The sequence below is a fragment of the Oncorhynchus nerka genome, linkage group LG26 (assembly GCF_034236695.1).
Source record: "Oncorhynchus nerka isolate Pitt River linkage group LG26, Oner_Uvic_2.0, whole genome shotgun sequence".
In the NCBI taxonomy this organism is placed as follows: domain Eukaryota; kingdom Metazoa; phylum Chordata; class Actinopteri; order Salmoniformes; family Salmonidae; genus Oncorhynchus; species Oncorhynchus nerka.
Genome location: NC_088421.1, coordinates 43871028 through 43890941, shown reverse-complemented (window position 1 = coordinate 43890941; position 19914 = coordinate 43871028). Strand labels below are relative to the sequence as shown.

The following is a 19914-nucleotide window of genomic DNA, read 5'->3' as shown; positions in this document are numbered from 1 at the left end:
CAGACTGACCCACACACCCACGGTCCATACAGACACACTCAGACTGACCCACACACCCACGGTCCATACAGACACACTCAGACTGACCCACACACCCACGGTCCATACAGACACACTCAGACTGACCCACACACCCACGGTCCATACAGACACACTCACACTGACCCACACACCCACGGTCCATACAGACACACTGACCCACACACCCACGGTCCATACAGACACACTGACCCACACACCCACGGTCCATACAGACACACTGACCCACACACCCACGGTCCATACAGACACACTCAGACTGACCCACACACCCACGGTCCATACAGACACACTCAGACTGACCCACACACCCACGGTCCATACAGACACACTCAGACTGACCCACACACCCACGGTCCATACAGACACACTCAGACTGACCCACACACCCACGGTCCATACAGACACACTCAGACTGACCCACACACCCACGGTCCATACAGACACACTCAGACTGACCCACACACCCACGGTCCATACAGACACACTCACACTGACCCACACACCCACGGTCCATACAGACACACTGACCCACACACCCACGGTCCATACAGACACACTCAGACTGACCCACACACCCACGGTCCATACAGACACACTGACCCACACACCCACGGTCCATACAGACACACTCAGACTGACCCACACACCCACGGTCCATACAGACACACTCACACTGACCCACAGTCTTCTGGATACATGTTATATTTAAAATATCTTTATTTATCCTCTCCCTCCTTTCCCTCTCTCCCCCTTCTCTCTCTCCCCCTCTCTCTCATGGCTCTCCCCCTCCCCCCCTCCTCCCTCCCCCTCCCTCCCTCCCCCTCCAGGACCCAGTGTTGTTCTCTGGGTCTCTGAGGATGAATCTGGACCCCTTCGATGGCTACTCTGATGAGGAGGTGTGGAGAGCCCTGGAGCTCTCCCATCTCAAGAGCTTTGTGTCGGGCCTGCCGGACAAACTCAACCACGAGTGTTCAGAGGGAGGAGAGAACCTCAGGTAACCTCATACATCATACATAGGCCTACATACACCATACATAGGCCCACATACACCATACATAGGCCTACATAGCATTACATACACACACAGCTTCTGGTTCGCTCTCTCGTACCTCTCTCCTCCTCTCCTTACCTCTCTCTTCCTCTTTTTTCCTCTCTCCTTCTCTTCTTATCTCTCTCCTCCTCTTCTTCCCTCTCCTCTCTCCTCCTCTTCTTTACCTCTCTCCTCTCTCCTCCTCTTCTTACCTCTGTCCTCTCTCCTTACCTCTCTCCTCCTCTTCTTTACCTCTCTCCTCTCTCCTCCTCTTCTTACCTCTGTCCTCTCTCCTTACCTCTCTCCTCTCTCCTTCTCGTTTCTTACCTCTCTCTCTCTCATTAACATAATCTCTCTCCAGTCTGGGTCAGCGCCAGCTGGTGTGTCTGGCCCGAGCCCTCCTGAGGAAGACAAAGATCTTAGTTCTGGATGAGGCCACAGCTGCTGTGGACCTGGAGACCGACAACCTGATCCAGTCCACCATCAGAACCCAGTTTGATGACTGCACTGTCCTGACCATCGCACACAGACTCAATACTATCATGGACTACACCAGGTAATATATAGACTGACTCAATACTATCATGGACTACACCAGGTAATATATAGACTGACTCAATACTATCATGGACTACATCAGGTAATATATAGACTGACTCAGTACTATCATGGACTACACCAGGTAATATACTGTATAGACTGACTCAATACTATCATGGACTACACCAGGTAATATACTGTATAGACTGACTCAGTACTATCACGGACTACACCAGGCAATATATAGACTGACTCAATACTATCATGGACTACACCAGGTAATATATAGACTGACTCAGTACTATCACGGACTACACCAGGTAATATATAGACTGACTCAATACTATCATGGACTACACCAGGTAATATATGAAAACACACACACCTGCTCTTTCTCTCTAATCTCTCTCTCTCCTCCCTTCAGAGTGCTGGTCCTGGATAAAGGGGAGATGGCAGAGTTTGACTCTCCCGCCACTCTCATCACCAAGAGAGGAATCTTCTACAAGATGGCTAAAGACTCTGGACTGGTCTGAGTGGGCGAACGGGAGAGGACAGGTTGCTTAAAGACAACATCCCTCCTTACAGAGAACTCCTCCTCCAACCCCCTCTTCCTCTCCTCAGACCGTGCAGGGAAGAAGTAGCAGAGAGAGAGAGAGGAGATTTCTAAGGATTTCAATGTTTCTGATAAGTGTGTATAAATTATGGGAGCACTCTACCTCCACTCCTTCCTCCATCCTCTTCTCCCTCCATCCCTCCCTCCTCTTCTCCCTCCACCCCTCCCTCCTCTTCTCCCTCCACCCCTCCCTCCTCTTCTCCATCCATCCATCCATCCCTCCCTCTACTTCTCCCTCCATCCCTCCCTCCCTCCTCTTCTCCCTCCATCCCTCCCTCCTCTTCTACCTCCACTTCTCCCTCTCTTCTCCCTCCATCCATCCATCCATCCATCTCTCCCTCCCTCTACTACAGAATATGTCAAGGATTCACTCCACTGAACCTGATGCTGCTGCTTCTCCAGGACAAATCCCTCCTGTTACTCCTCCCTCCCTCCCTTAACTAAAGACTTCTCCAGGACAAATCCCTTCTGTTACTCCTCCCTCCCTCCCTCCCTTAACTAAAGACTTATCCAGGACAAATCCCTCCTGTTACTCCTCCCTCCCTCCCTTAACTAAATACTTCTCCAGGACAAATCCCTCCTGTTACTCCTCCCTCCATCCATCCCTTAACTAAAGACTTCTCCAGGACAAATCCCTTCTGTTACTCCTCCCTCTCTCCCTTAACTAAAGACTTCTCCAGGACAAATCCCTTCTGTTACTCCTCCCTCCCTTAACTAAAGACTTCTCCAGGACAAATCCCTTCTGTTACTCCTCCCTCTCTCCCTTAACTAAAGACTTCTCCAGGACAAATCCCTCCTGTTACTCCTCCCTCCCTTAACTAAAGACTTCTCCAGGACAAATCCCTCCTGTTACTCCTCCCTCCCTTAACTAAAGACTTCTCCAGGACAAATCCCTTCCAACATCTCTTACTGTTTCTCCCTGTTTGTTCAACTCTCCTTTGAACGGGTGTCTGGATGTTTTCAAGATTCCCTTCATCTTGCAGAATTTGTCCGCTCGGACTTGCCGTTGTGGGAAGTCAGAAGGCCATATCAGATCTACTCTCCTCCGTCAATCAGACTCAGAATACCAGCTAGGTTTATTTTATTTTTAAATGGGCATTGTGTGCTTTTGAAGATGTTTTGTCTCTGCCCTAGTTCCTCCATCAGAGGAAAGAATCAGAATATTCTGATTTTTTTCTATCCAATGTAACTGGAATGTTCTGAATTGTTCTCCCCAACGGATCCGGAATGCTCTGGTGTGTTCCTTCCAACAGAACCGGAATGTTCTCATCTGTTCTTTCCAAGGGAACCAGAATGTTCTGATCTGTTCTCTCCAACGGAACCGGAATGTTCTGATCTTTTCTCTCCAATAGAACCGGGTGGACTAGGTTGAATATTTATTTGACAGACAGTGCAATGTTATTCCCCACAGGGAGTGAGTGAATGGATATCTGTCCAATCACAGACGTTGAAACCTGTCCCATCAGTCAGATCCCGCCCCCCTCTATGTTGAGTACTGTTAAAGAGAGTGAGGTCACCCACCCTTGACCTCTGCCTGGGTGGCCTTTGACCCTTGACCTCCCAGACGCTACTTTCCATAGTGCCACACCTCAAACGGCATCCTACACAACACTTGACCCAAGCCCTGCGTTGCAGTCTGTTGTCTGTAACCTATAACTAGTCTAGGGAGAGACCTGTTGTCTGTAACCTATAACTAGTCTAGGGAGAGACCTGTTGTCTGTAACCTATAACTAGTCTAGGGAGAGACCTGTTGTCTGTAACCTATAACTAGTCTAGGGAGAGACCTGTTGTCTGTAACCTATAACTAGTCTAGGGAGAGACCTGTTGTCTGTAACCTATAACTAGTCTAGGGAGAGACCTGTTGTCTGTAACCTATAACTAGTCTAGGGAGAGACCTGGCTGTAACCTATAACTAGTCTAGGGAGAGACCTGTTGTCTGTAACCAGTAACTAGTCTAGGGAGAGACCTGTTGTCTGTAACCTATAACTAGTCTAGGGAGAGACCTGTTGTCTGTAACCTATAACTAGTCTAGGGAGAGACCTGTTGTCTGTAACCTATAACTAGTCTAGGGAGAGACCTGTTGTCTGTAACCTATAACTAGTCTAGGGAGAGACCTGTTGTCTGTAACCTATAACTAGTCTAGGGAGAGACCTGTTGTCTGTAACCTATAACTAGTCTAGGGAGAGACCTGTTGTCTGTAACCTATAACTAGTCTAGGGAGAGACCTGTTGTCTGTAACCAGTAACTAGTCTAGGGAGAGACCTGTTGTCTGTAACCTATAACTAGTCTAGGGAGAGACCTGTTGTCTGTAACCAGTAACTAGTCTAGGGAGAGACCTGTTGTCTGTAACCTATAACTAGTCTAGGGAGAGACCTGTTGTCTGTAACCAGTAACTAGTCTAGGGAGAGACCTGTTGTCTGTAACCTATAACTAGTCTAGGGAGAGACCTGTTGTCTGTAACCAGTAACTAGTCTAGGGAGAGACCTGTTGTCTGTAACCTATAACTAGTCTAGGGAGAGACTATAACTAGTCTGTTGTCTGTAACTAGTCTAGGGAGAGACCTGTTGTCTGTAACCTATAACTAGTCTAGGGAGAGACCTGTTGTCTAACCTATAACTAGTCTAGGGAGAGACCTGTTGTCTGTAACCAGTAACTAGTCTAGGGAGAGACCTGTTGTCTGTAACCTATAACTAGTCTAGGGAGAGACCTGTTGTCTGTAACCAGTAACTAGTCTAGGGAGAGACCTGTTGTCTGTAACCTATAACTAGTCTAGGGAGAGACCTGTTGTCTGTAACCAGTAACTAGTCTAGGGAGAGACCTGTTGTCTGTAACCTATAACTAGTCTAGGGAGAGACCTGTTGTCTGTAACCAGTAACTAGTCTAGGGAGAGACCTGTTGTCTGTAACCTATAACTAGTCTAGGGAGAGACCTGTTGTCTGTAACCTATAACTAGTCTAGGGAGAGACCTGGCTGTAACCTATAACTAGTCTAGGGAGAGACCTGTTGTCTGTAACCTATAACTAGTCTAGGGAGAGACCTGTTGTCTGTAACCTATAACTAGTCTAGGGAGAGACCTGTTGTCTGTAACCTATAACTAGTCTAGGGAGAGACCTGTTGTCTGTAACCTATAACTAGTCTAGGGAGAGACCTGTTGTCTGTAACCATTAACTAGTCTAGGGAGAGACCTGTTGTCTGTAACCAGTAACTAGTCTAGGGAGAGACCTGTTGTCTGTAACCTATAACTAGTCTAGGGAGAGACCTGTTGTCTGTAACCAGTAACTAGTCTAGGGAGAGACCTGTTGTCTGTAACCTATAACTAGTCTAGGGAGAGACCTGGCTGTAACCTATAACTAGTCTAGGGAGAGACCTGTTGTCTGTAACCAGTAACTAGTCTAGGGAGAGACCTGGCTGGCTTTAAACCTGCTTTATTTAAATGAATGTAACACACATTATTATATCCTTCTAGCTAAATCCCAAATGGCACCCTAAATGACCAGTTCAAAAGTAGTGCACTTTATAGGGAACGGGGTGTCATTTGGGCCAAATATAGGATAATTTGACTGTAGCCTTCTGCGTTCAGCAGAGACCACTTTTTCCTTGTTGGCACTTTATCTGTTGGTTAGTAGGTGCTATTATATTATTGAACCTCTGGAGCCATACGCTATTGGGTTAGTCAGGCTGATCAGCAAGTGTCAATAAGGTGTTGGGTTAGTCAGGCTGATCAGCAAGTCTCAATAAGGTGTTGGGTTAGTCAGGCTGATCAGCAAGTGTCAATAAGGTGTTGGGTTAGTCAGGCTGATCAGCAAGTCTCAATAAGGTGTTGGGTTAGTCAGGCTGATCAGCAAGTGTCAATAAGGTGTTGGGTTAGTCAGGCTGATCAGCAAGTGTCAATAAGGTGTTGGGTTAGTCAGGCTGATCAGCAAGTCTCAATAAGGTGTTGGGTTAGTCAGGCTGATCAGCAAGTGTCAATAAGGTGTTGGGTTAGTCAGGCTGATCAGCAAGTCTCAATAAGGTGTTGGGTTAGTCAGGCTGATCAGCAAGTGTCAATAAGGTGTTGGGTTAGTCAGGCTGATCAACAAGTGTCAATAAGGTGTTGGGTTAGTCAGGCTGATCAACAAGTGTCAATAAGGTGTTGGGTTAGTCAGGCTGATCAGCAAGTGTCAATAAGGTGTTGGGTTAGTCAGGCTGATCAACAAGTCTCAATAAGGTGTTGGGTTAGTCAGGCTGATCAGCAAGTGTCAATAAGGTGTTGGGTTAGTCAGGCTGATCAGCAAGTGTCAATAAGGTGTTGGGTTAGTCAGGCTGATCAGCAAGTGTCAATAAGGTGTTGGGTTAGTCAGGCTGATCAGCAAGTGTCAATAAGGTGTTGGGTTAGTCAGGCTGATCAGCAAGTGTCAATAAGGTGTTGGGTTAGTCAGGCTGATCAGCAAGTGTCAATAAGGTGTTGGGTTAGTCAGGCTGATCAACAAGTCTCAATGAGGTGTTGGGTTAGCCAGGCTGATCAGCAAGTGTCAATAAGGTGTTGGGTTAGCCAGGCTGATCAGCAAGTCTCAAGCCTCAAATACCTTAGTAATATATTCTGTCTATGGACACATGCTACTCATTTTCACTGGGTGTGTGTCCCAAATGGCAACTCATTCTACATTTGACCAGGGCCCATATGGGGGATAGGAAGTCATTAATGACCAGGGTCCATATGGGGGATAGGAAGTCATGAATGACCAGGGCCCATATGGGGGGATAGGAAGTCATGAATGACCAGGGCCCATATGGGGGGATAGGAAGTCATTAATGACCAGGGTCCATATGGGGGATAGGAAGTCATTAATGACCAGGGCCCATATGGGGGGATAGGAAGTCATGAATGACCAGGGTCCATATGGGGGGATAGGAAGTCATTAATGACCAGGGCCCATATGGGGGGATAGGAAGTCATTAATGACCAGGGTCCATATGGGGGGATAGGGGTCCCATTAGGGATGCAGCTTTTCACTGGGGTGTGTGTCCCAAATGGCAACTCATTCTACATTTGACCAGGGCCCATATGGAGGGATAGGAAGTCATTAATGACCAGGGCCCATATGGGGGGATAGGGGTCCCATTAGGGATGCAGCTTTTCACTGGGACACCCAATGACTACAGCAGGTGTGTTGTCTGAAGATGGAGCCAGTAGCAGCCTACTGGGCCTACGCTTTGATGTCGCTCTCCTGTGGCGTTACTTCTTTATTTGAGCCTTGGTTTTATTTGATATAAATCAAGGAGATGAGCTTTTGATTTGTCTGTTGAGTGTAAGGGGTTGTCCCAAATGTCACCCTATTCCCTATGTAGTGCACTCCTATGGGCCCTTTTCCCTATGTAGTGCACTACTATGGGCCCTATTCCCTATGTAGTGCACTACTATGGGCCCTATTCCCTATGTAGTGCGCTACTATGGTCCCTATTCCCTATGTAGTGCGCTACTATGGTCCCTATTCCCTATGTAGTGCGCTACTATGGTCCCTATTCCCTATGTAGTGCGCTACTATGGGCCCTATTCCCTATGTAGTGCGCTACTATGGGCCCTATTCCCTATGTAGTGCGCTACTATGGGCCCTATTCCCTATGTAGTGCGCTATAAGTGGAATAATGTGCCATTAGGGAGACAAGCCGTCTCAGAACATACGCTGTTAAACCATTGAGTACATTACTGTGCTGTTACATATTTATATCATTTGTAAGTATGCATTATTATAATTATTTTATATTTGTATACATGCACTAGTTTTTAAGTGTGCATTATTTTTCGGGACATGAATCAAACTGACGTGTAAAAAAAAATAAAGTACTTTTTTTGTTAACCTCTGTCTGGTCTGTTTGGTCTGTCTGGTCTGTTTGGTCTGTCTGCTCTGTCTGCTCTGTCTGCTCTGTCTGGTCTGTTTTGTCTGTCTGTTTGGTCTGTCTGGTCTGTCTGGTCTGTCTGCTCTGTCTGGTCTGTCTGCTCTGTCTGGTCTGTTTTGTCTGTGTCTAATGAAACAGCCCAGGATCAGATTAGCCTTTACCAGCTCTGTGTGTAATGAAACAGCCCAGGATCAGATTAGCCTTTACCAGCTCTGTGTGTAATGAAACAACCCAGGATCAGATTAGCCTTTACCAGCTCTGTGTGTAATGAAACAACCCAGGATCAGATTAGCCTTTACCAGCTCTGTGTGTAATGAAACAACCCAGGATCAGATTAGCCTTTACCAGCTCTGTTTATTAGCCTCTACCAGCTCAGAAACCCAGGATCAGATTAGCCTCTACCAGCTCTGTGTGTAATGAAACAACCCAGGATCAGATTCTTTACCAGTGTGTAATGAAACAACCCAGGATCAGATTAGCCTTTACCAGCTCTGTGTGTAATGAAACAGCCCAGGATCAGATTAGCCTCTACCAGCTCTGTGTGTAATGAAACAACCCAGGATCAGATTAGCCTTTACCAGCTCTGTGTGTAATGAAACAACCCAGGATCAGATTATTACCAGCTCTTTAGCTCTGTGTGTAATGAAACAACCCAGGATCAGATTAGCCTCTACCAGCTCTGTGTGTAATGAAACAACCCAGGATCAGATTAGCCTTTACCAGCTCTGTGTGTAATGAAACAACCCAGGATCAGATTAGCCTTTACCAGCTCTGTGTGTAATGAAACAACCCAGGATCAGATTAGCCTTTACCATGATTAGCCTTTACCAATGAAACAACCCAGGATCAGATTAGCCTTTACCAGCTCTGTGTGTAATGAAAAACAGGATCACTACCAGCTCAGGTAATCAGGATCAGATTAGCCTTTACCAGCTCTGTGTGTAATGAAACAACCCAGGATCAGATTAGCCTTTACCAGCTCTGTGTGTAATGAAACAACCCAGGATCAGATTAGCCTTTACCAGCTCTGTGTGTAATGAAACAACCCAGGATCAGATTCTGAAACAACCCAGGTGTGTAATGAAACAACCCAGGATCAGATTAGCCTTTACCAGCTCTGTGTGTAATGAAACAACCCAGGATCAGATTAGCCTTTACCAGCTCTGTGTGTAATGAAACAACCCAGGATCAGATTAGCCTCTACCAGCTCTGTGTGTAATGAAACAACCCAGGATCAGATTAGCCTTTACCAGCTCTGTGTGTAATGAAACAACCCAGGATCAGATTAGCCTTTACCAGCTCTGTGTGTAATGAAACAACCCAGGATCAGATTAGCCTTTACCAGCTCTGTGTGTAATGAAACAACCCAGGATCAGATTAGCCTTTACCAGCTCTGTGTGTAATGAAACAACCCAGGATCAGATTAGCCTCTACCAGCTCTGTGTGTAATGAAACAACCCAGGATCAGATTAGCCTTTACCAGCTTTACAGGATCAGCTTTACCAGCTCTGTGTGTAATGAAACAACCCAGGATCAGATTAGCCTTTACCAGCTCTGTGTGTAATGAAACAACCCAGGATCAGATTAGCCTTTACCAGCTCTGTGTGCTTTAGTGTTTTGTGTTGAACGTGCCACAAGCCACAAAGTATACAGCAGATTATCAGGTGTTTGAGACCAATGTCCAAAAACTGGTCTCCATTGATGGTTGTTGGTCTTCCAGCAGGACAACGACCCCAAACACACATCAAAAAGCACCCAGGAATGGTTCAAGAAGAAATGCCGGACTGTTCTGGAGCGGCCAGCGAAGAGTCCAGACCTGAATCCCATCCAAAACCAACGGAGAGATCTGGAAACAGCATTTGGTGGAGGGCATCCCTCAAACATTGAAGAATTAGAGCAGTTTGGTGCTGAAAAGAGGGGCTAAATTTGCTGGGTAGAGAGGTCCAGCAATTCCCCAGAACTGTGCCTCGACACAATCCTGTTTCCTGTCCAATGAATTGAATTTACCACAGGTGGACTCCAAGCAAGTTGTAGAAACATCTCAAGGATGATCAATGGAAACAGGATGCACCTGAGTTCAATTTAAAGTCTCATAGTAAAGGGTCTGAATACTTATGTAAATAAGGTATTTTAGTTTTTTATATTTATATTTATATATTTACCTTATTTACATATATATATATATTTAAATGAGCAAACATTTCTAAATTTGTGCTTTGTCATTATGGGGTATTGTGTGTAGATTGATGAGGGGGAAAAAAACATTTTAATCCATTTTAGAATAAGGCTGTAACGTAACAAAATGTGGGGAAAGGAAAGGGGTCTGAATACTTTCCAAAGGCCCTGTTTCATTTCTACCATGAAAGCATTATAAGAGATGGACTTTCCCCTTTATAACACGTGGTTGGATAGGAACTAGCAGCACCCAGTCTGTTATCAGTAGAGCAGGCCGGGCTCCACCTCCACCTCAACCTGTTGTAAAAGGTTTTGTGAGTATCTCAGGTTGGATAGGAACTAGCAGCACCCAGTCTGTTATCAGTAGAGCAGGCCGGGCTCCACCTCCACCTGTTGTAAAAGGTTTTGTGAGTATCTCAGGTTGAATAGGAACTAGCAGCACCCAGTCTGTTATCAGTAGAGCAGGCCGGGCTCCACCTCCACCTGCTGTAAAAGGTTTTGTGAGTATCTCAGGTTGAATAGGAACTAGCAGCACCCAGTCTGTTATCAGTAGAGCAGGCCGGGCTCCACCTCCACCTGATGTAAAAGGTTTTGTGAGTATCTCAGGTTGAATAGGAACTAGCAGCACCCAGTCTGTTATCAGTAGAGCAGGCCGGGCTCCACCTCCACCTGTTGTAAAAGGTTTTGTGAGTATCTCAGGTTGAATAGGAACTAGCAGCACCCAGTCTGCATGATTACATAAGACACCTCTATCGTGGATTTGTTGTTCTACTCAAGGAAGGGAAGCAAGGTCTCTGCGATACATACTTTATGCTGTTCTACATTGACATAGATCTGTTGTACTTTATGCTGTTCTACATTGACATAGATCTGTTGTTGTACTTTATGCTGTTCTACGTTGACATAGATCTGTTGTTGTACTTTATGCTGTTCTACATTGACATAGATCTGTTGTTGTACTTTATGCTGGTCTAATTTGACATAGATCTGTTGTTGTACTTTATGCTGGTCTACATTGACATAGATCTGTTGTTGTACTTTATGCTGGTCTACATTGACATAGATCTGTTGTACTTTATGCTGGTCTACATTGACATAGATCTGTTGTTGTACTTTATGCTGGTCTACATTGACATAGATCTGTTGTACTTTATGCTGGTCTACATTGACATAGATCTGTTGTTGTACTTTATGCTGGTCTACATTGACATAGATCTGTTGTTGTACTTTATGCTGGTCTACATTGACATAGATCTGTTGTTGTACTTTATGCTGGTCTACATTGACATAGATCTGTTGTTGTACTTTATGCTGGTCTACATTGACATAGATCTGTTGTTGTACTTTATGCTGGTCTACATTGACATAGATCTGTTGTTGTACTTTATGCTGGTCTACATTGACATAGATCTGTTCTTGTACTTTATGCTGGTCTACATTGACATAGATCTGTTCTTGTACTTTATGCTGGTCTACATTGACATAGATCTGTTCTTGTACTTTATGCTGGTCTACATTGACATAGATCTGTTCTTGTACTTTATGCTGGTCTACATTGACATAGATCTGTTCTTGTACTTTATGCTGGTCTACATTGACATAGATCTGTTCTTGTACTTTATGCTGGTCTACATTGACATAGATTTGACACAATTTAAGATGATTTTACACAATCATGTCTCTTTCATACGTTCTAATGCCTCAAATGAAAGTGTCATTGATAAATCACGATGATGTCATTAGAATACAATATCAGTTGGTAGTAAAATATAATATTTCTTGGAACTTTTGAGTCAACGACATGTTTCTGTACGTGTCTGTTTTTATTTACTGAAGGTATTATTTGTTCCATTGGTTTGGTTGTGTGTGTGTGTGTGTGTGTGTGTGTGTGTGTGTGTGTGTGTGTGTGTTGAGAAAGAGAGAGTCATAAAGAGATAAAGAGAGTCATAAAGAGAGAGGGAGAGAAACAGGTAGAACCTGATATGTAAACAAAAGTAAAATTCTACGACCCAATGATCATTCCAGACTCTGTTTCTGTTGAGAGGTAACAGGTAAGACGACGATTGTGTTTTCATATAGTTGATGATATTGTTGTGTGTATTCATATAGTTGATGATATTGTTATGTGATTTCATATAGTTGATGATATTGTTATGTGTATTCATATAGTTGATGATATTGTTGTGTGTTTTCACATACAGTACCAGTTAAAAGTTTGGACACACCTTCTCATTCAAAGGTTTTTATTTATTTGTTCTATTTTCTATTTTCTATTGTTGTTATTATTATTATTGTTAATAGAAAATGATTATTTTCTATTGTAGAATAACAGTGAAGAAATCAAAACTATGAAATAACACGTGGCATCATGTAGTAACTAAAAAGGTTAATATATTTATATTTGAGATTCTTTAAAATAGCCTTTGCCTTGATGACAGCTTTGTACAAAAATAAAGAAAGAAAAACCCTTGAATGAGTAGGTGTGTCCAAACGTTAGACTGGTACTGTAGTTGATTATGTAAATTAGATGTGTGGGGTGAATTGGTTCCATGCCCATCTGTGTTCCCCACGGTGATCTCTTACTGTATCATAGGCCTATAGGCTTGTCTGCTCAACATCTGTGTTCCCCACGGTGATCTCTTACTGTATCATAGGCCTATAGGCTTGTCTGCTCAACATCTGTGTTCCCCACGGTGATCTCTTACTGTATCATAGGCCTATAGGCTTGTCTGCTCAACATCTGTGTTCCCCACGGTGATCTCTTACTGTATCATAGGCCTATAGGCTTGTCTGCTCAACATCTGTGTTCCCCACGGTGATCTCTTACTGTATCATAGGCCTATAGGCTTGTCTGCTCAACATCTGTGTTCCCCACGGTGATCTCTTACTGTATCATAGGCCTATAGGCTTGTCTGCTCAACATCTGTGTTCCCCACGGTGATCTCTTACTGTATCATAGGCCTATAGGCTTGTCTGCTCAACATCTGTGTTCCCCACGGTGATCTCTTACTGTATCATAGGCCTATAGGCTTGTCTGCTCAACATCTGTGTTCCCCACGGTGATCTCTTACTGTATCATAGGCCTATAGGCTTGTCTGCTCAACATCTGTGTTCCCCACGGTGATCTCTTACTGTATCATAGGCCTATAGGCTTGTCTGCTCAACATCTGTGTTCCCCACGGTGATCTCTTACTGTATCATAGGCCTATAGGCTTGTCTGCTCAACATCTGTGTTCCCCACGGTGATCTCTTACTGTATCATAGGCCTATAGACTTGTCTGCTCTATGTTCCCCACGGTGATCTCTTACTGTATTAAAGGCTTGTCTGCACAACAAGAAATCAAGGCCAAACATTTTCTCTTTTCCCCACGGTGAATCTACTGTTAATGATTTTCATGCAATCAGGTATTTTGTTTCAACATCTGTGTTCCCCAGTGATCTCTTACAATATTTAGGCTTGTCTAACAACATCTTGTTACTGATCTCTTCAAAACAGGTTGTGTCTATTCATTGTGTTCCCCACGGTGATCAAAACATTAGGCCTATAGGCTTGTCTGCTCAACATCTGTGTTCCCCACGGTGATCTCTTACAGCATTTGGGTAAACTGTTTATGCTCGTTTTAAAACTCAAACTGTAACATTTGGAGTAACTGTTTAGGCCTAAAACTGTTTGGCTGCGGTGTAAACTAATGAAGGCTTGTCTGACTCAACATCTGTGTTAGTGATCCTTCCGACTAGACTGTTGATGCCTGCCTGATGGGTATACTATGATGTAAGCTAGATATACTGGTTTTCTAAAGCTAGCCAGCTTCAATTAGCTTCACGTTCCATCTCAGGCCTCATCCATCAGAATATACAGAGCGCTAGTCAGGTTCAGTTAGCTTCACGTTCCATCTCAGGCCTCATCCATCAGAATATACAGAGCGCTAGTCAGGTTCAGTTAGCTTCACGTTCCGTCTCAGGCCTCATCCATCAGAATATACAGAGCGCTAGTCAGGTTCAGTTACTGTTTTCAACGTTTTCCGTCTCAGGCCTCATCCATCAGAATATACAGAGCGCTAGTCAGGTTCAGTTAGCTTCATGCGTTCCGTCTCAGGCCTCATCCATCAGAATATACAGGCGCTAGTCAGGTTCAGTTAGTTCAGTTCAGCCTTCCACGTTCCATCTCAGACCTCATCCAGGACTCATCCATCAGAATATACAGAGCGCTAGTCAGGTTCAGTTAGCTTCACGTTCCGTCTCAGGCCTCATCCATCAGAATATACAGAGCGCTAGTCAGGTTCAGTTAGCTTCACGTTCCATCTCAGACCTCATCCGTCAGAATATACAGAGCGTTGGTCAGGTTCAGTTAGCTTCACGTTCCGTCTCAGGCCTCATCCATCAGAATATACAGAGCGCTAGTCAGGTTCAGTTAGCTTCACGTTCCGTCTCAGACCTCATCCGTCAGAATATACAGAGCGCTGGTCAGGTTCAGCTAGATAAACTCTATAATTAGGAGGGGACATATTGATAATAGATTGACGTTGTGGCTGAGGCATAACCCATTGTTGTTGTTGTTGTAGACCCAGACAAACATACGTTATTTTTGCCACAATTTACCCCCTATGCACATTTTGCCATTTTTACAGCCTGGTACCTGATTTAGGTAGTTGACAAGTTGAATTGGGTGTGTTTGTCTGGGGACACAATAAAACTGTACTGTTATAATAATAACTGAGGGATGTCTCCTTTCATATCTGGAAAAGGACAAAGTAGAAGTAGAGAGATGTGAATTAATAATAATTGATTGGATTTATATAGCACTTCTCTACCACCTGAGGTGAGGTACTCAAAGTGCTTTACATAGTAGTGGGAAACTCACCTCATCCACCATCAATGGGGCGGCTGGGTAGCCTAGTGGTTAGAGCGTTGGACTAGTAACCGGAAGTTTGCAAGTTCAAACCCCCGAGCTGACAAGGTACAAATCTGTCGTTCTGCCCCTGAACAGGCAGTTAACCCACTGTTCCCAGGCCATCATTGAAAATAAGAATTTGTTCTTAACTGACTTGCCTGGTTAAATAAAGGTAAAATAAAATAAAATGTATATAGCACTTCTCTACCACCTGAGGTGAGGTACTCAAAGTGCTTTACATAGTAGTGGGAAACTCACCTCATCCACCATCAATGAGCTGCATCCAGCTTCTTCACCAAGCTTCAGGGGAGTTGTCTTAACCCAGTACCAGGCTGTAAAAATGACAAAATGTGCATAGGGGGTAAATTGTGGCAAAAATAACGTGACCAAACATGGGTTTCATTTATTTTATTTTTTTTCTGTTTTTCTTATACTGTGTCTCTCAGATATAGGACAGACACTTCAAAACCTTGTTCCTTAGGATTTATTTTCTGACTGTCTGTTTTGCCATTGATAAACGTCTTATTCAATGCTTTTCTATGGGCTTTAACCGGTAAAGGCCAAATTAGACCTACAGGGGTTAAAACGGCTTTGTTCTATTGGAATCTGTGCCACCATTAGATAAAAGATATGACAATTTATTATGATTTTTTTAAATGTTCTATTTATTTTATTTGCAAATCTCTTATTCCTTATGCAAACCCCCCCCCCCAAAAAAAAAACGGACATATTTTGTATGTCTTTTCTTTGACTGCTGTTGCTCTGTCTTAGTTACGTTGTTGTACCAGAATCCCACGGGTTCTTATGTGTTTGTAAGGACTTCTAGTTTTGAAATAAAAATGTATCTAATGAAGGTAGTTTACAATATATGTGTTGCTTAGAAAATGCCACCAGAGGGCGCCAGAGCTTTAACTGTTTTGTCCTTCTATTTTCTACTGGGGTTGAGCACCAATGGCATCTAAATATTTTACTAAATATTATGTGGAAAATGGTAGTAATGTAAGTAATAGCAAATCATGATGTACATGTATTGCTCACAATAGTGCAGATGTCGGGGCTTGTAGATTATGACGCTACATGCTTTGTTGTTTTACAGTCTCCACTGATCTACAATGGCTCCATCTGCTGTTTAACAGTCTCCACTGACCTACAATGACCCCATCTGTTTAACAGTCTCCACTGACCTACAATGGTCCCATCTGCTGTTTAACAGTCTCCACTGACCTACAATGGCCATATCTGTGAAAGAGCGTCTCCTGGCCGTTCTGGATGATCTCGGCTCTGAGGAGCTGAAGAGATTTAAGTGGCATCTAACTACAGAAAACCAGCAGGATGGCTTCCCTCACATTCCAAAGGGCCAGCTGGAGACATCTGACGGACTGGACATAGTGGATCAGATGGTGCAGAAATACAGGGGGAATGTGGCTGTGCAGATCACACTGGACATCCTGAAGAAGATTAGCCGCAACGATCTCGCTGAGAAGCTAAACAGAGACTGTCCAATAGGTAATTCAGAATTCTTGTGTCTATAAGGTTTTGAGCAAATATATATATATATTCTATTGTATTGTTGAAATTGAAATTCTATATATTTTCTTAAATAAGTTATACAGTATTTGTATGTTTGTGATTGACAAACTGGTAAAATTATATTTTTCTTTGAAATGTGCATTAATTTCATGTGCTTAGATTTTTTTTCTCCAATAACCAGATATATTGTAAAATAGAAAATGTATATATTTGTTTATTGTGTACTGTTGAGCGTCTAGAGAACAACACATGCTTGCTAACTATTCTATAACCATTGTCCATCGTCAGGTCCTTCAGATGAAGATGGTGAGAAGTTCCAACATGAATATAAACTGGAAGTAAAAAAGAAGTTCCAGCATGTATTCAACGGGGTACCAAAGCAGGGCCATAAGCAACTGCTCAATGAGATCTACACAGAGCTCTACATCACAGAGGGGGGAAGTGGAGAGGTCAATCAGGAACATGAGGTGAGACAGATCGAGATCACGTCCAAGAATCCAGCAAGACCAGAGGCTAAAATCCTCTGCAATGACATCTTCAAACAATCATCTGGACAAGACAAACCTATCAGAACTGTGCTGACAAAGGGAGTCGCTGGCATTGGAAAAACAGTCTCTGTGCAGAAGTTCATTCTGGATTGGGCTGAAGGGAAAGCCAATCAGGATATCCAATTCGTAATTTCACTCCCTTTTCGGGAGCTGAATTTGGTGAGGGGGGAAAAGTACAGTTTTGTAGAACTTCTACATAAATGTGTCTTAGAGACTAGAGTGATTGAGAGGGACTTTTTGAATCACATTTTAACAAAATTGCAAAAACCAGGAAACCACAATGACAGCAAGTACAAAGTTGTATTTGTCCTTGATGGTCTGGATGAGTGCCGACTGACCCTCGACTACGAGACCGGTAAGAGCTGGTGTGATGTCACAGAGCCAACCTCAGTGGACGTGCTGCTGACAAACCTCATCAAGGGAAATCTGCTTCCCTCTGCTCTCCTCTGGATAACCTCCAGACCTGCAGCAACCAATCACATCCCTCCTGAGTGTGTTGACCAGGTGACAGAGGTACGAGGGTTCAATGACCCACAGAAGGAGGAGTATTTCAGGAAGACATTCAGTGATGAGGACCTGGCCAACAGAATCATCTCACACGTAAAGACATCAAGGAGCCTCCACATCATGTGCCACATTCCAGTCTTCTGTTGGATCTTAGCTTCAGTTCTGGAGCATGTGTTGAGTTCAGATAAGAATGAAGAGATGCCCAAGACTCTGACTCAATTATTTATTGGGTTACTGATATTTCAGACCAAACAGATGAATGATAAATATCACAAGAAAGGTGAGCGAGATCCACGCAGGGATAAAGAGAGCTTCCTGGCACTGGGGAAACTTGCTTTTAACCAGCTGGAAAATGGCAACCTAATTTTCTATGAAGCAGACCTGAAAAGGTATGGCATTGATGTCACTGAAGCCTCAGTGAACTCAGGAGTGTGTACACAGATCTTTAGACAGGACTATGGGCCGTACCAGAACAAGGTGTACTGCTTTGTGCATCTGAGCGTTCAGGAGTTTCTGGCTGCGTTATATGTTTTCCTCTCCTTCAACAACAGCCATGTCAACCCGATGACCGAAGATCGATCCTTCATCAGAACATGTCTAGTGAAGTTGAATCCTGCCATCACCTTCCACACGATTGCAGTGGATAAAGCCTTACAGAGTGAGAATGGACACCTGGACCTGTTCCTCCGCTTCCTTCTGGGCCTCTCACTGGAGTCCAATCAGACTCACTTACACGGCCTACTGACACAGACAAGAAGCACCAGAAGCAGCTCACGGGGCCACGAGAAAACAGTCAAGTACATCAAGAAGAAGATCAGGAACACTCCATCTTCAGAGAGGTGCATCAATCTGTTCCACTGCCTGAATGAACTGAATGACCATTCTCTAGTGGAGGAGATCCAAAGATACCTGCATTCAGGAAATCTGTCCAAAACCAAACTGTCACCTGCACAGTGGTCAGCTCTGGTCTTTGTGTTGCTGACTTCAGAAGAGGAGCTGGATGTGTTTGACCTGAAGAAATACTCCAGATCAGAGGAAGGTCTTCTGAGGCTGCTGCCAGTGGTCAAAGCCTCCAGAACTGTTCTGTAAATACACGTTAAAAGAGTATATATACAGTATGGGTCAATAGTTTGGACACACCTACTCATTAAAGGGTTTTACTTTATTTTTAAAAATATTTTTTTCTACATTGTAGAATAGTAGTAAAGACATAACAACTATGAAATAACACATATGGAATCATGTAGTAACCAAAAAAGTGTTAAACAAATCCAAAATATATTTTATATTTTTCAAAGTAGCCACCCTTTGCCTTGATGACAGCTTTGCACACTCTTGGCATTCTCTCAACCAGCTTCACGAGGATGCAAAGCTGTCATCACGGCAAAGGATGGCTACTTTGAAGAATCTCAAATATAAAATATATTTCGATTTTTTTTAACACTATTTTGCTTACTACATGATTCCATATGTGATATTTCATAGTTTTGATGTCTTCACTAATATTCTACAACGTAGAACATTTAAAAAATAAAGAAAAACCATTGAATGAGTAGGTGTGTCAGTTAGAATATACATTAGCATATTACTTATTCATGGTTGATTCTGAAATATTCTGCTACATGTACTGTACACAGTACACAGTTGTCTAAACTAATTTCCATTGTGTTTTACTGTTCAAAGGCTTAATGGGTGTAACCTCACTGAGAAATGCTGTGAAGCCTTGGCCTCAGCGTTCAGCTCAACCTCCTCAAACCTGAGAGAGCTGGACCTGAGTGACAACAACCTGCAGGATTCTGGAGTGAAGCTGCTCTCTGCTGGACTGGAGAATCCCCACTGTAAACTGGAGACCCTGAGGTCTGTATTCGTTCACTAAAGGGGATAGTTCTATAGGTATTTATAGAGAACAATTAGTAGGCTGTCATTGTAAATGACAATTTGTTCTTAACTGACTTGCCTAGTTAAATAAATAATATCAGAGTAATCAGCTGAATTTTAAACGTCATAGTTACCTAACTGCAGATTCATGTTTGGAAGAGGAAGAATTACACAATCTATTGATATTATTCATTTTTTATTTTCAAGATGCTTTATTTCCTGAAGTCAAACGTTTTTAGTTATATAATTATGTGATTGTAATATTATTTTAATCAGGTCATTT

The 19914-nt window shown here is 43.5% G+C and overlaps 2 protein-coding genes and 1 long non-coding RNA gene across 8 annotated transcripts in view; all 3 read left to right on the top strand.

Moving 5' to 3' along the window:
• Positions 1–4003, top strand: part of abcc1 (ATP binding cassette subfamily C member 1 (ABCC1 blood group)) — a 73741-nt gene extending 69738 nt beyond the window's left edge. Inside the window, 3 exon segments of the mRNA XM_065010971.1 lie at positions 870–1036; positions 1434–1628; positions 2037–4003. Coding sequence (XP_064867043.1) covers positions 870–1036; positions 1434–1628; positions 2037–2145 — 471 coding nt within the window. The 3' untranslated portion in view covers positions 2146–4003.
• Positions 4004–4856: 853 nt separating this feature from the next.
• LOC135564765 (uncharacterized) lies at positions 4857–8062 on the top strand. The gene is made up of 2 exons (XR_010461266.1): positions 4857–6705; positions 6745–8062. It is a non-coding gene; the product is annotated as an uncharacterized LOC135564765 (long non-coding RNA).
• A 1746-nt stretch (positions 8063–9808) lies between these two features.
• LOC115116647 (NACHT, LRR and PYD domains-containing protein 3-like) overlaps positions 9809–19914 on the top strand; it is a 17060-nt gene continuing 6954 nt past the window's right edge. The window contains exons 1-4 of one of the 6 annotated variants that reach the window (XM_065010773.1): positions 9809–10227; positions 16265–16674; positions 16987–18838; positions 19437–19610. In XM_065010773.1, the coding sequence (XP_064866845.1) occupies positions 16398–16674; positions 16987–18838; positions 19437–19610 (2303 nt within the window). In that variant the 5' untranslated portion in view covers positions 9809–10227; positions 16265–16397. The other 5 variants (XM_065010772.1, XM_065010774.1, XM_065010775.1 and 2 more) reach the window with 5 other exon arrangements.